The sequence below is a fragment of the Pleurodeles waltl genome, chromosome 1_2 (assembly GCF_031143425.1).
Source record: "Pleurodeles waltl isolate 20211129_DDA chromosome 1_2, aPleWal1.hap1.20221129, whole genome shotgun sequence".
Taxonomy (NCBI): Eukaryota; Metazoa; Chordata; class Amphibia; order Caudata; family Salamandridae; genus Pleurodeles; species Pleurodeles waltl.
Window position 1 is genome coordinate 1,162,673,099 of NC_090437.1, and position 12,811 is coordinate 1,162,685,909.

General features: G+C 46.6%; 1 protein-coding gene across 1 annotated transcript in view; it reads right to left on the minus strand.

Moving 5' to 3' along the window:
• The window catches only part of CRMP1 (collapsin response mediator protein 1), a 219,117-nt gene extending 210,845 nt beyond the window's left edge, over positions 1-8,272 (minus strand). Inside the window, exon 1 of the mRNA XM_069203025.1 lies at positions 7,257-8,272. Within this exon, the coding sequence (XP_069059126.1) occupies positions 7,257-7,625 (369 nt within the window). The 5' untranslated portion in view covers positions 7,626-8,272. The remainder of the gene's footprint in view (positions 1-7,256) is intronic.
• Positions 8,273-12,811: the final 4,539 nt, after the last annotated feature.

Genomic DNA, 12,811 nt, shown 5'->3' on the forward strand with positions numbered 1-12,811 from the left:
GGCGGGTCCACTTAACCTTTTTTTCCCAAGATCAGTAAAGTGAGTACCAGTGAATTGGGTAGCAATAAACACTTGTTCTTTTAGCTCCAAGATACCATTTAGGATGACTGTGTGCTGTACAAATGGGCGTTAATTTATCGACTGGGACTAACTTCTCCCAAGCTCTCTCCATTAGATGTTCCTCAACTGCTGCAACACTGTAAGTTAGGTTTCACCTTAGTACCCTCCGATCTATTTCTTCCACCAACCTGCGCCTAGTTTTTTTTTTACCCTTTACGATCAATGCAAAACATCATCCTTTTATCTGACAGAGTTAATACCCAATAAGAGAAGCTGTCATTGTTTTCTTTGCTATAGAACCCTGGGCTGCATCCTGCCCTCATTGCCGCATCTAGCTACAGATCCATCACTTTACTTCCAGCAGTAGCAAAAATTCTTGAACCTGTCACTGCTGAATTTGGCTCAGTCCTTGAAATTAGTAACATTCTTGATGATCCCTAAGCCGGGATCCGACTAAGGCACAGCAGTGAGTTATGATAGTGGCAGGCAGCCATGTATGAACTTCACGTAGCTGCTGACTTCAACAGCGTCAGTGATCTTGTTTTATTTAGACCTTTCCACAGCATTTGTCACTGTTGAGCACCACCTTCTGTTGGATAGACTTTCAGAGGTGTGGCTGCGCAGTCAATTGCTACCTTAAATTGCCTCACGTTTCAGGGGCAGAACTTAAAAAGTGACTTTAGGCATCTTCATCTCAACGACCTCTACCATGGCCTGTAGTGTTCATCACACAGGGCCTGACTGGAAACCAAAGTCAGCCCTGGCAACAATGTTCAAATCAATACCGCACTGCAGAAGGCAATGACTAGAACAGGTAGATGGGCAGTCATGGTTGGGTCATGGCAGCCCAGACAGATCACAAAGCAGCCTCCTATTGCACATCCTACTGGGAAATTGCTAGAATTACAAGGCTTTTCTCTACCGGAGGTCACAGACTCAATGGGGAGAAATTATCTCAGATTTAGGGCCGTATTTATACTCTGGTTGCGCCGAATTTGCGTCGTTTTTTTCGACGCAAATTCGACGCTAAACTAACGCCAACTAACGCCATATTTATACTATGGCGTTAGACGCTTCGGGCGCCAAAGTGCCCGGAGTGTGCGTCATTTTTTAGCGTGAACCCCTTCCTTGCGTTAATGATATGCAAGGGAGGCGTTCCCGTCTTAAAAAATGACTCCCAGGCCTTTACGTGGTATTTATACTCCCGGGCAAAAATGACGCCCGGGAGTGGGCGTGGCCAAAAACGGCGCATTTGCGCCGCTTTTTAACGCCTGGGTCAGGCATGGCGTTAAGGGACAAGTGGGCTCAAAATGAGCCCAGAGTGCCCTCCCCTGCCCCCAGGGACCCCCCCTGCCACCCTTGCCCACCCCAGGAGGACACCCAAGGACGGAGGGACCCATCCCATGGACATTAAGGTAAGTTCAGGTAAGTATTTTTTTTTTTATTTTTTGTGGCATAGGGGGGCCTGATTTGTGCCCCCCTACATGCCACTATGCCCAATGACCATGCCCAGGGGACATAAGTCCCCTGGGCATGGCCATTGGGCAAGGGGGCATGACTCCTATCTTTACAATGATAGGAGTCATGTTGATGGGGGATGGGCGTCGAAAAAAAATGGCACAAGTCGGGTTACGACGATTTTTTCGACGTAACCTGACTTGCCCCATTTTAAGACGCCCATATGCCATTTTCCCCCTACGCCGGCGCTGTCTGGTGTACGTGGTTTTTTTCCACGCAAACCAGGCAGCGCCGGTCTGCTTGCGCCGGCTAACGCCATTCCATAAATACGGCGCCCGCATGGCGCTTCAGAATGGCGTTAGACGGCGCTAAATTTTTTGACGCTAAACTGCGTTAGCGCAGTTTAGCGTCAAAAAGTATAAATATGGGCCTTAATGTGGACAAGACTAAGGTTCTAGCAGTCAGAAGCTACTCTAGGTTATTCTAGGATTCCGATTTAGGACCAGACCTTCTGTATGTATTGTTTAAAAATATATAGGATTCAAATTGACATGAAACATAATTGCTCCGCCCAAGTCTTAGTAGTGGAGGCTCCCAGCAACTTACAAATGCATAAATTACAGAATCTCCTTCCCTTTGTAGCTATTGTTGCCATTGATCTATCGTATACCCCAGGATAGAACCTCAGTTGAATTACTGAATCTCAGGCTACTTGCCCACCTATAAATGTGTATCCCAACGACTTTGATGCCTTCAAAATTTAGCAGCCACATTTGTTACTTCTATCGCTCACTTTAGCAGAGCCTCACTGATTTTACTGCACTAGCCTCTGACTCATTCTAGAGTCATTTTCACATCACTCTGTTTAGTGAACAGGCGAATTTTGCACAGCCCCCACATCCTAGCTCAGCCTATTCACACATATGCTCCCTCCATGCCTCTTCATTCTTCTTGTATCCATAGGGTAGATGTGCCCCACATTCAGAGTTTCAAGACTATGGGTCACAGTTTCTCTTATCTCACTCCTTCAATTTGGAACTATCAACTCCTGAACAGCTGCACCACAACATCCCGTTTTTCCTTTAGAAATCAATGGAAAAAGCACTTGTTCAACCTTTAAGAATCTGATTTACAGACGTTAGCTGGACCCGAATGAAATTTTAATCATGCGAGAGTAATTGGCAACATTTTGCTAATTTCATGTAACAAATGTATGCTAAATAAACAGGATTACACAATTACCCCATATTGTGTAACTTTGGGGAGAAATTTTAACTCGAGATGTAACTTTGGATAATTTTTAAACACGAGTGGCATTTCAGGTAGGATGTTTGCACATGCAGGCCATTTTGTTAATTTTTGAGTGCAATATTAATACTCTAAACATGGATGGCAGTGGTTTGAATGCAAAAGGCAGTTCCTTTAATGTGGGCGTTCAACAAACATTTCAGGCAGAATTTTTACCCGAGCGGACTGTTAGATTAATTTTTGAGTGAAAAACTAAAAATCGGAGAGCTGGCAGCAGTGTTTTGAGTGAGAGCAACCAGAAATCGACTCAAATTTACATTTTCAAGTTGATGTTTTGCTGGAACGGATCGTTCTGGTAATTTTTTGAGTGTGAGGTGCATTTTGTGTGATTTTGTTTTAATTATATGTACCCTACACAAACGTAGTGTGACATAACATACCTTACCTCTTTTCTAAATGCCTGCCTATCCCTGACTGAAATGCCCCTCAGTAGATCACTCTTTTGGTTGCAGCCATAAGGAACATGGCACGGCGTCCGACCATTCCTCCTGCCAGTAGGCATGACCATTTGCCAGTCCCAAGGCACTTGCAAGAACCTAGTACTGCTTTGGCAGCTGATTGTGACCACGGGAAGTAGGGCAAAACAGTCAGTCACGAACTGCACTAACAGCGAAAGCGTTCACAAATCATTGCCTTTTAAGATTCCTCTTTAAATTGTCCCAAATTTAGAAAGTGTCATATTTCACCAGCACTTTGTTGTTGTTTTTTATAGCTGTTGCTCGTGAACACTGGATTTTAATGCTGATAACCTTTTTTGTTAAAAATAGATAATGGTTTTCTATACAAAAGTACGCAAGCAATAACACCTGTCAGGCATACTGTTACTGGAAATAGGCACATATGTTTAATTAATGCCTAAATCCACATTTAATCAGTCAGAGGACACGTCCAACCTAAACAGCAAACACCTACGTTATTTTCTATGCTTCTAAATCCTCCATGGTGGCCTCAAGTTCAACGTTCAGTTAATTTTATGGAATATCTCCATATTGGGATCGGGAAAGTCCGTGTTATTCATTTCAGTTCCGTTAGAGATTAACACATTTCTTGAGGGCATCTGTGGGTACTAAAGGGAATTCCTTTGACTGCCATTGAACTGTAAATATTTGAACCTCATTTATCAAAGATAAGTACAGTGTAAGATCCTTGCCTTTTTTTAACTTAATTTTGCAAACTCTGTGGGGCATTTCACACCGAAGAAATAATGTAATTGTTTTAGTATTTTCTTGTTAACTTTGCGATTGTTCAGTGGTCGTTGCTCCTAACTGTAAACAGGAAACTCAAACAATTGTTAGCTTCCCTGGTGAAGACGAAGGCAGCTATCACTGCTCCAATTCTCCTTTAACTTTAAAACAACGGTGATGATGTAGGAATGGGACAGGGGACAGATGCCATAACGCCCTATCTGCAGTTGCAAAGGGGACAAGTGATAGCTGTCAGCTGGTGTGTCAATGCTTCGTCCCTGCAAAGGTTGTGAGGCTCCGATGACAGGGCAGTTAACAACTGTCGCACCATCTAATTCACAATTGGCTAGCATAGCTTCCACATCATTTTGGCCCAGACCTTCAGCCTCATACAGGAGACCCCAAAAGTGCTGTAGTGTCCATCTCTTTTATCCCCCATATGCCCACATCTGTTGTAGTGTACACTATGAATAACTGTTCTATGGAAGACGTGGAAAACAAGAAGCTTGTATTTTGTATACATTGACTTGTACTGTATTGTAGCATTTCATTAGTACCTTCCTACCTAACAACAGGGCCCCAAGTCAATCTCCAGTAGCTCAACTAGGTGGTTACCCACTTCACTGGTGAGAAAAGGGTGTTGGTTGCAGCATCATCTATTGGTGTTGAGCTTTAGTGTCATACAGAAGGCTGAAAGGATGGTAGTGTGTCGCAGCAAACACAATGGAAGTGTGCGGTATATATTGGCAGACGGCATATACTAAACAGTATGACTTGAGGCTGGCTGTATCAGGGTATCAGCTTTCAGGCGCATCCAAGTCTTTTACTTCTAAGATCTGGGTGATCATTATTCTCCATGGAGAGTGTTTTAAGGCGTTTTTGTAAAGAGCTCCCTTCTGATGAGACTTTTGGTGGGAGTTTGCCCGGAAACTACTGGAGCTCAATGTTGGGAAGCACTGTTAAGCACACTATATGGAGTTCTGCCAGAACAAAGCTAGGAAGCTCAAACACTTGCAAAAACTGTTAGGCCATAAGCAAACACTACATGGATTCCACCAGTGTACCATCCATGCTGAGAACAGTGTTAAGATCCAAGCTGACAGCAGTGTCAAGAACTTACTAAAGATTGTCAATGTTTAAGAAAAGAAAAAAGCACTCATCATAATGGCAGGTACTTTTCAGAATGCTGAACCCTCGCAGACTGAGAAACCACATAGCCCAAACTGCTCTGATGTCCCTACATTCACAGTCACCTCAAAGGCTGCTCCACAAGCTGCCAGGAGCACCAGGCATAATGGTAGACCACGGAACTCAGAAACCAGGGAGGAACAAAGGATGTCACAACTGGGCTTCTTTTTAATTCACTTGTTGAGTGCCATGACTTTCTGGAAAGAGGTCTGCACAAAATTTTTAACAAGCCCTTCTATGATGGTGGTCTAACTACAGGAGCTTCTCGAGGGTCCCAATCATAGATGAAGCAGTCTTTACCTATAATGTCCGTTCCTGCTTGAAACATATAAATGGGAGGCAATACATGAGAGGTCGATATGGCATAGTGCATTTGTTTCATTATCTATCATTTTCTTTGTCTTGTTCCAACTATTTTGTCCCAGCAATTTGCTGTTATTCTGGATTCTAAACCTGGACTTCATGCTTGGCTCTTTTCTACTTCCTGCCGTGATGGAGAGATAGTGTCTTACTGATTCCATCAGTGTAAATCTCTTCTTTAATCAAGAGCTACAAGATTGCCAAGGAGTATGTTTCTCCTTTCTTTGGTTTTCGTCCTAATTGGGGTCTTCTTAAGGACACACTTGCCACCTTTTGCATCTACTATTCTGTGCAGAGTGGGTCCCTGGCTACTGGGAGGAGCCGCCCTTTCCCGGGCAATCAAGAAGGAGATTGTGTACTGGAATTCAGATACTGGATGGGGAGTTCTTGGCATCCAAGAGCAGCAGAAGCCAAAGTTCCCTGGAGCCAATAGCATAGCCTACATGGATTCCACCCAGGAGTAATAGGATCTCAAGTGCCTAGAGCCCCATCTAAGCCCCAAGTTTTTTTTTTTTGTTTAAGTTCTTTCTGCAGTGTACACCTATCTTAGGCAAATATGAGTATGCTCGTTAGCACCCACATCATCTTTATGTTTTGGCTGATAAGGAGGAAGGAGGAGAAAGGAGCTAGCCTGACAAAAGGTGAACGGTGTAAGAATAAGACAATCGTCTGCTGGAAGAAGCAGAATTTCTGGCCCTTGGTAGATAAAGAACGATATCGCTCCTTAATTTTGCTAATTCTTTCACAGGCCTCACACATGACGAGTTCTCAAGCTCGTTTGGAGAGCTCGTCGCATGCTGCAGAGCATGATGTCAATTCCTGAAACCCGATGTTCCAAAATATTTGCATGAGAATGATAATTGAGAAATTACGTTATCTGATGGCAGTGCAATATTTGTCACAGGACTGTGACATTTGTAGATAAATGTGCCGAACCTCGGTGATGTATTGATAATTATAAGCAGTATTGCCTCCCCGGCAGTTCTAGGCTACTCTCAACCTCCCCGCCCCATTCTCCGCCCAGCCACGCCGCTACCTCACCCCTCCTCTAGCCTGCTCGCGCTTCAACCTGCTAGGTCCCTCCAGCTGCATCGGTGCTCTCCCACATCCACCGTAGCGACCTCGCTGCTCTGCTGGCCCTCCAGGCGCTTCTTTGCCAATGGCATAATACCCTGCAGGGCCCGCCGTTACCTCAAGACCAAGGAGGCGCGGAACAAGTGCCTTTACCCGCAGTGACCCCAGGGGCGTAGCTATCTATAGTGCAACGAGTGCAGTGGCACCGAGGTCCATGGGTGGGAGGGACCCACTTCACCCCAGTTAAGAGCTGTTTTTCACTACAAACCCAGGAATGGAGGCGGTGTTCTTGCTTGCAAAAGGGCTCATTGCATCTTGCTTGGCCACAAAGTGCCCCGTCACCCCACACCTGCCCCTCTTTACCCTGACAGCTGCTGCCCTCCTCTATTTGACACGCACCCTACGCAGTGTCGCTCTGTTCGCCCTGGCTTTGGAGATGCCCCATCTCTGTGGAATAGACCAATTGCCCCGCCCAACCACTCCTTTACCCCGACAACCCCTCCACGCATGTTCTCCTCTCTGTGCCATGCCACCTCACGGGGTGCCCCTTACTAGTTCGCCCAGGCTTAGCAGATGCCCCATCTAAATGAAATACCCGCAGTGCCCCGACGCCTGGCCTCTCACCTCGTCCCTGTCCTCGCCCTGCAGGTGCTCTTTCCCAGACGGGTACTTGATTTCGATGCCGGGGGCCTTCTCTTCCCTCTCCCCCGGTGAGCTGATCACCGACCCGGACACCTCGCTCACATCGCTGGCCGTCTCATCGAAATTCTCCCCGTCCAAGTCCTGCCTGCTGCTGCTCCGTGGTGCCCGGGAGCCCTTCTTCCCCACGCTGTAGGCGTCGAAATCGATGGTCTTGTTCTCGTAGGCCCCCTCGACCACGCCAAACATGCCCCCGTACTTCACGCGCGGGGTCTGTGCCGCGGTGCCCGGCCTCGCCAGGTAGACCGGCAGGTCTTCCTCCTCCTTCACGACGTGCCGTCTCCTCTCAGCCATGCTCCTACCTCCCGCTCGCCACGCAGCAGCAATCTGGCGTCAGCAGGTACACGGGACACATCGGCAGCCAGGGGGTGCCTGCCCCCTGGAAGCGCCCCAACAAATCCTAAGGCGCACCAGAAATCAAGCACATGTGCAGAGAAGGTTAAAATAGCTAAAAATAGAACCTGGAAAGATGGTGGGTGAGAAGAATGGCTGCGAAATATATATAGAGAAAAGCAGGATCCTCTGATGGGGAGACGGATGTCTCAGGCAGACAGGAGCTTTCCCAAGGAAGCGGACAGACCTTGCGTCCCTGCCAGCTGGGATCAGCACTGCCCCTGCTTGGTTGCAGTGTTGCCTTGCTGCTGCGGCTTGCTGGAGGGAGACCCCCCCCCCCCTGCAGATTGGGCGGGGACAGCGACATCCGAGTCTGTGGTGCCGCCGATGCTCGGCAGGGCAACCTCTCGTCAGTTTGCTTCACCCCGAAGCAGGCTAATCAATGCCCTCTTCAAGCCGTGGGAGCAAAACCATGTCAATCCAGCCTGTACTAACAAATTTAACAAGATAATCTCTGCATGTAAACTACGAGTCGATCATGTGCTTATCTGATCATGAACTGACTTGTGCAAAATGAAGTTTGTGATTGCATGGGGATTTTTTTTAATGCTCTGTTCAGTTTCACTGGGAGGGTATTGTGGAGCTGAGCAGGTGTAATTCTAGCCGAGCCTAGAGACTAAGCCGATTATTCCAGAAGGCAGGCCTCCTGCTTCTTGCAGAGTACATAAAGTGAGAGGGAGCATGGGATGTATAGTGACAGGTCATACCACGCTTTAGGACCGATGTAGGAGACGTCTCAACCACCACCAGTGCTGGAATCAGTGCTTTAAATGGAAATATAGACGTGCAGGCACTCACTCTTCTGGGTACCTGTTTTCTCCTTAGAAGTGCCGGTACTCTCCCATTAAATATATTGCAGCAGTGCTGAGAAGTGCAGTGACTCTCCCATTGAAACTAAATAAGTTGAGGTACTCAGTACCAGACAGTGCCTGCCCACTTAAAGCTCAGGCTGGAATGTGTAGAAACCCTGTTCCGGCAGGTATTAGTGATCAGAGCCTGGGTTCCAAGCTGGTCAGAGCAGTTTCTCCCACCAGTGTCCCGGGACAATGACAGAGCCTGTCCAGGATGAAGTCAATCCTGTCCTGGACAAAGCCAATGATTCACACTCAGTGTATGGATCTTCTTGTGAGCAGCTGCTTGCAGAGGAGAGATGGGGCTGTTTTCATCCCTCTCCAGTATGGCAGTGCAATGTTTATAAATAGTTCTTTTTGCAGGCCAGGGGCGTCCCCTCCGCTATGGCAGAGGAGCGTCGTACCGCTGGCGAAAGCCAAAAAATACAGGGCTAATAAAAGTATTTTATTATCCCTTTATTTTTCCACTTTCATAGGGTGGGGCCAGCTTCCTCCTCATCAAGTGGAGGAAGAGTGGTGGTGCGTTTCTAAGTGCACATGTCAGTTTGTCTGGCCGTCAGAGGCCAGCCAAACTGACATGCGCACTCAGAACTCTCCACCCAGCTGTGTTACACTGCCAGATGAAGACCAAGCACAGTTTCCCACTCCCTCCCTGAGTAGCATTTCTGCCTGCTCAGGCTTATCCCAGCACTTCTCTCATGCTGTGTAACAGCATGAGAGAAGAGTCAGGAGTGGTTGGGAAATGGCGAAGAAGGCGAGAGGCTGCTGGAGCAGTGGAATACGAGGGAGGCAGGTAAGTTTATTCATGTTTTTTTATTGCCCATCTGGGCCCTCCCTCTCAACGTGCTGCCCACGCTTCCTCCACTCCGTGCACTGACACCCCACACCTTCCTGCCACCAGCCGCTTCTGTACCAGGCCGGATCGCTCCAATGATGAGAGATAATACATTTTTTTGCCCTTCCTTAGGTGGGCTAATCCTTCGGGCTTGCTGGTGCTGCCTAGTTCACAGACAATTCATTATTTTTTAAGAGGACTGCCTTTGGCTTAGCATGGCACAGGGGCCTTTGGCTTAGCATGGCACAGGGGCCGAGACTCACCCCTAAGGTCAAAATGGAGACGTTGAGTCTAACAAGGCATGTTAACAGTTACCCTGCTAAAAAATAAACAGATGTTTTAGTGTGTGTGTTTTTCTTTTGGTCATTTGCATCTGTATTTATGTAGATTGTCCTTTGTGAATTGTTGGGCCCGTATTATGTACCGGGCACACTTTTCAATTTTGCGTCACAGCACACCTTTAAACAGGTGCACCAGACACAAACATGAACAGTGTGATGAATTACAATGAATGCGATGCTCTCAGGGCCCCTGCAAAATCGGGGCTACCCTGTGGGGGGGGCGGGGGGGGGGTAGCATATTCAGTGAAATACAGAACGTCTGCTTTAATCAGCCACTACGTGTCTCATTGTGTGTCACCCACATGCACTTTAGTGAGGGGGCAAAGATTCCCTTGCAGTCAGGTGCAGTGAGTGACCTCATCCGTTTGCAGGAGGATGCCTGGGGTGTCCAGAGGACACTGTTCGTCTACTCCAGAGGGCTGTGCTAAAGGGACGTACTAGACAGAGAGCCATTATTTTGGAGATGCACTGTCAGTGTACCTCCTGATGGCTTCTTTGCCTTAGCACACATGTCTATAATATCGCTCGGGGGCAGAGGCAAAGATGTTCCCTCATTTGCAAGCATCTGTGGCCCCTTATGCAATACCATAGTGCCATGGGTGTACAAAGCAGATGCACAAGCCTGTTGCACACCCGGGACCTTTGTGTAATACAACCTCTGGTGTAATAGTCAAGGATATAATAAAGATTTCAGGCTAAGTATTGTAATGTAGTGTAGTTGCAATTAAATAGCACTTCTTACCCCAGAAGAGGCACTATACCAAATAATATATGATTAATTCTTAATTAATTCATTTTTATTAAGAAACACCTTTTATACTAACAGAAGGAGAGTGGGAGCACACAGCCTCACATCCAAGTGCTCAACTTGCCCCAAAGCATCATGGTAAATGCAGTGCACACTAACATGCTCAATTTTGAGTGCTGGGATGCGAGGCAGTGTGTTCCCATCCTCCTTCTGTTTGAAAAGGCCTCCTTGAGCTACTGATATGATGAGATTTTGTTGATGCACCTGCACCCAAAGAGTGGTACAGAGACATGAGAAGAATCTAGGAATATTTCCAACACCCCCAAAATGACCTGTTGCTCTCTACTGATAGAGGAATGAATCCAGAAACACCTAGAGTTACACAGTACAGGCTGCACCAACCACAGTGAAAAATTAAAGACTACATCTGAAGTAAGTGTCATCATGCAAAATGAGTGTTGAGATGTGAGTCAGTGTGCTACCATCCTCCCTCTGTTTGAATAGCCTAATATATTAATGTTTCAAGTCAAGTTAGAGTTAAATCCAAAATAATGCAGAATTTGGGACCAATTCATCAACATTTTGCACTAGGATTGCGTTACTTTTGTGACACAAACTCAAGCAAAGTGTTGGTTTTGGGATTCACTTTCCAGAGCAAAGCGTTGCCCATTGTTTTTTTTTTGCGCCATAGTGGCAACATGCAACCATGTGTGGTTTGTAAAATGGGGCCCATATGAAAAAAAATATGCCAGTGCAGCTTAAATTTGAATTTATGCTTGTCAGTTTCTTTTGGAGCCAAGCTTATAATAATGTTGTTTATGTAGTTGCAGGCCATAGACGTTGAGCTGTCTGCCACTGAATGTACCTCTTCTGACATTGCCCTGCCTGACTCCGCCTCTTTTGCTGCCCTGTTCCCTCGACCTCCGACTTTCAATCCTGACTCCACAGTCTCCCTACTTGAGGATTCCTGGAGTTATTTTATTCTAATTCCAGCATTGCCGCTGGTTTTTCCGAATGCCTGTGATGTGTATGAGTAGGAGTCCAGCTGTGTGGAGGTGTCTGAAGGGTTTATTAAAACAGATACATTTGTTGAGGTATTGAGGCCAGTGTTATGTAGTGCTTTGAAAGTGTGGGTGAGGAGTCAGAATTGAGCTTGTTTGTGTATTCATAGCCAATGTAGCTCCTTGAGTTGATATTTGTGTACAGTGTAGGAGGTTGAGAGTGATTTTGTCTGCGGAGTTCTGACTGGTCTGCACCCTCCTGGTGAGTTGTTTGTTGACACCGGCATACAGGGTGTTCCCATAATCCAGCTAGCTGGTGATGATGGTGTGGGTGATGGTTTTACAGGTGTTGATTGGGAGCATTTGAATATGTCTCCTAGCATTTTCAGAGTATGGAAATAATGAAACTATAATGGTATTGACTTGTTTGACCTTGCAGTCAATGGTGATTCCAAGGTTCTTGGCATGGGTGGCATGGGTGGGGGTGAGTGTCAGTCCTAGCTCTGTCAACCACCAAGTTGAGTCCCAAGTTGAACACCTCTTCCCACACATCACAACTTCAGTCTTGTTAGCGTTCACCTTCAGATAGCTGGACTTCATCCAGCTGACAATTTTGATCATTCATGCTGTGAACTTATTACAGATACTGGGGGTTTTGTCGATGAGGTAGAGGATAAAGTGCGTGTCAGTGGCATAGGAGATGATATTAATGTTGTGAGAGAGAGTGATGCTGGCAAAAAGGATCATGTAAGCATTGAAGAGGCTCTCACTCAGACAGGATCCTTGCATAATTCCACAGATGAGGTCACAGGCTTCTGAGGTGAAGGGTGCCAAGTTGTGAAACCTGGTCCTACCAGTCAGAGAGGAGTAGATCCAGCAGAGTGTGGGACTTTGTATTCTGATGTTGTGCAGGTGATGGATTAGGATGGGGTGATAGACAGTGTAAAACGCCAGGGAGAGTTCCAGGATGCTGAGGACCGTTGTGTCTCCTCTTTCTAGGATCATACAGATGTCATCTTTGGTAGCGATGAGGGTAGTTTCAGCACTGTTGTGGGGTCTAAATCCAGACTGGGTGGCATGGAGGTGTTAGTGTTTGTTGGGGTATTTGGATAGGTATTTTTTGAGGATTTTATCTAGTACTTTGACCGGGTATGGAAGCGGGGAGATCAATCTGTAGTTGGCGAGCATAAAGGGGTCCGCTAAGGGTTTCTTCACTAAGGGGAGGACCGTTCCCTGTTTGCAGGGGTACAAGATGGTCACTTAAGAGATGGAAGTGTTGAGGATGGTTATGACCATGGTACTGATGCATAG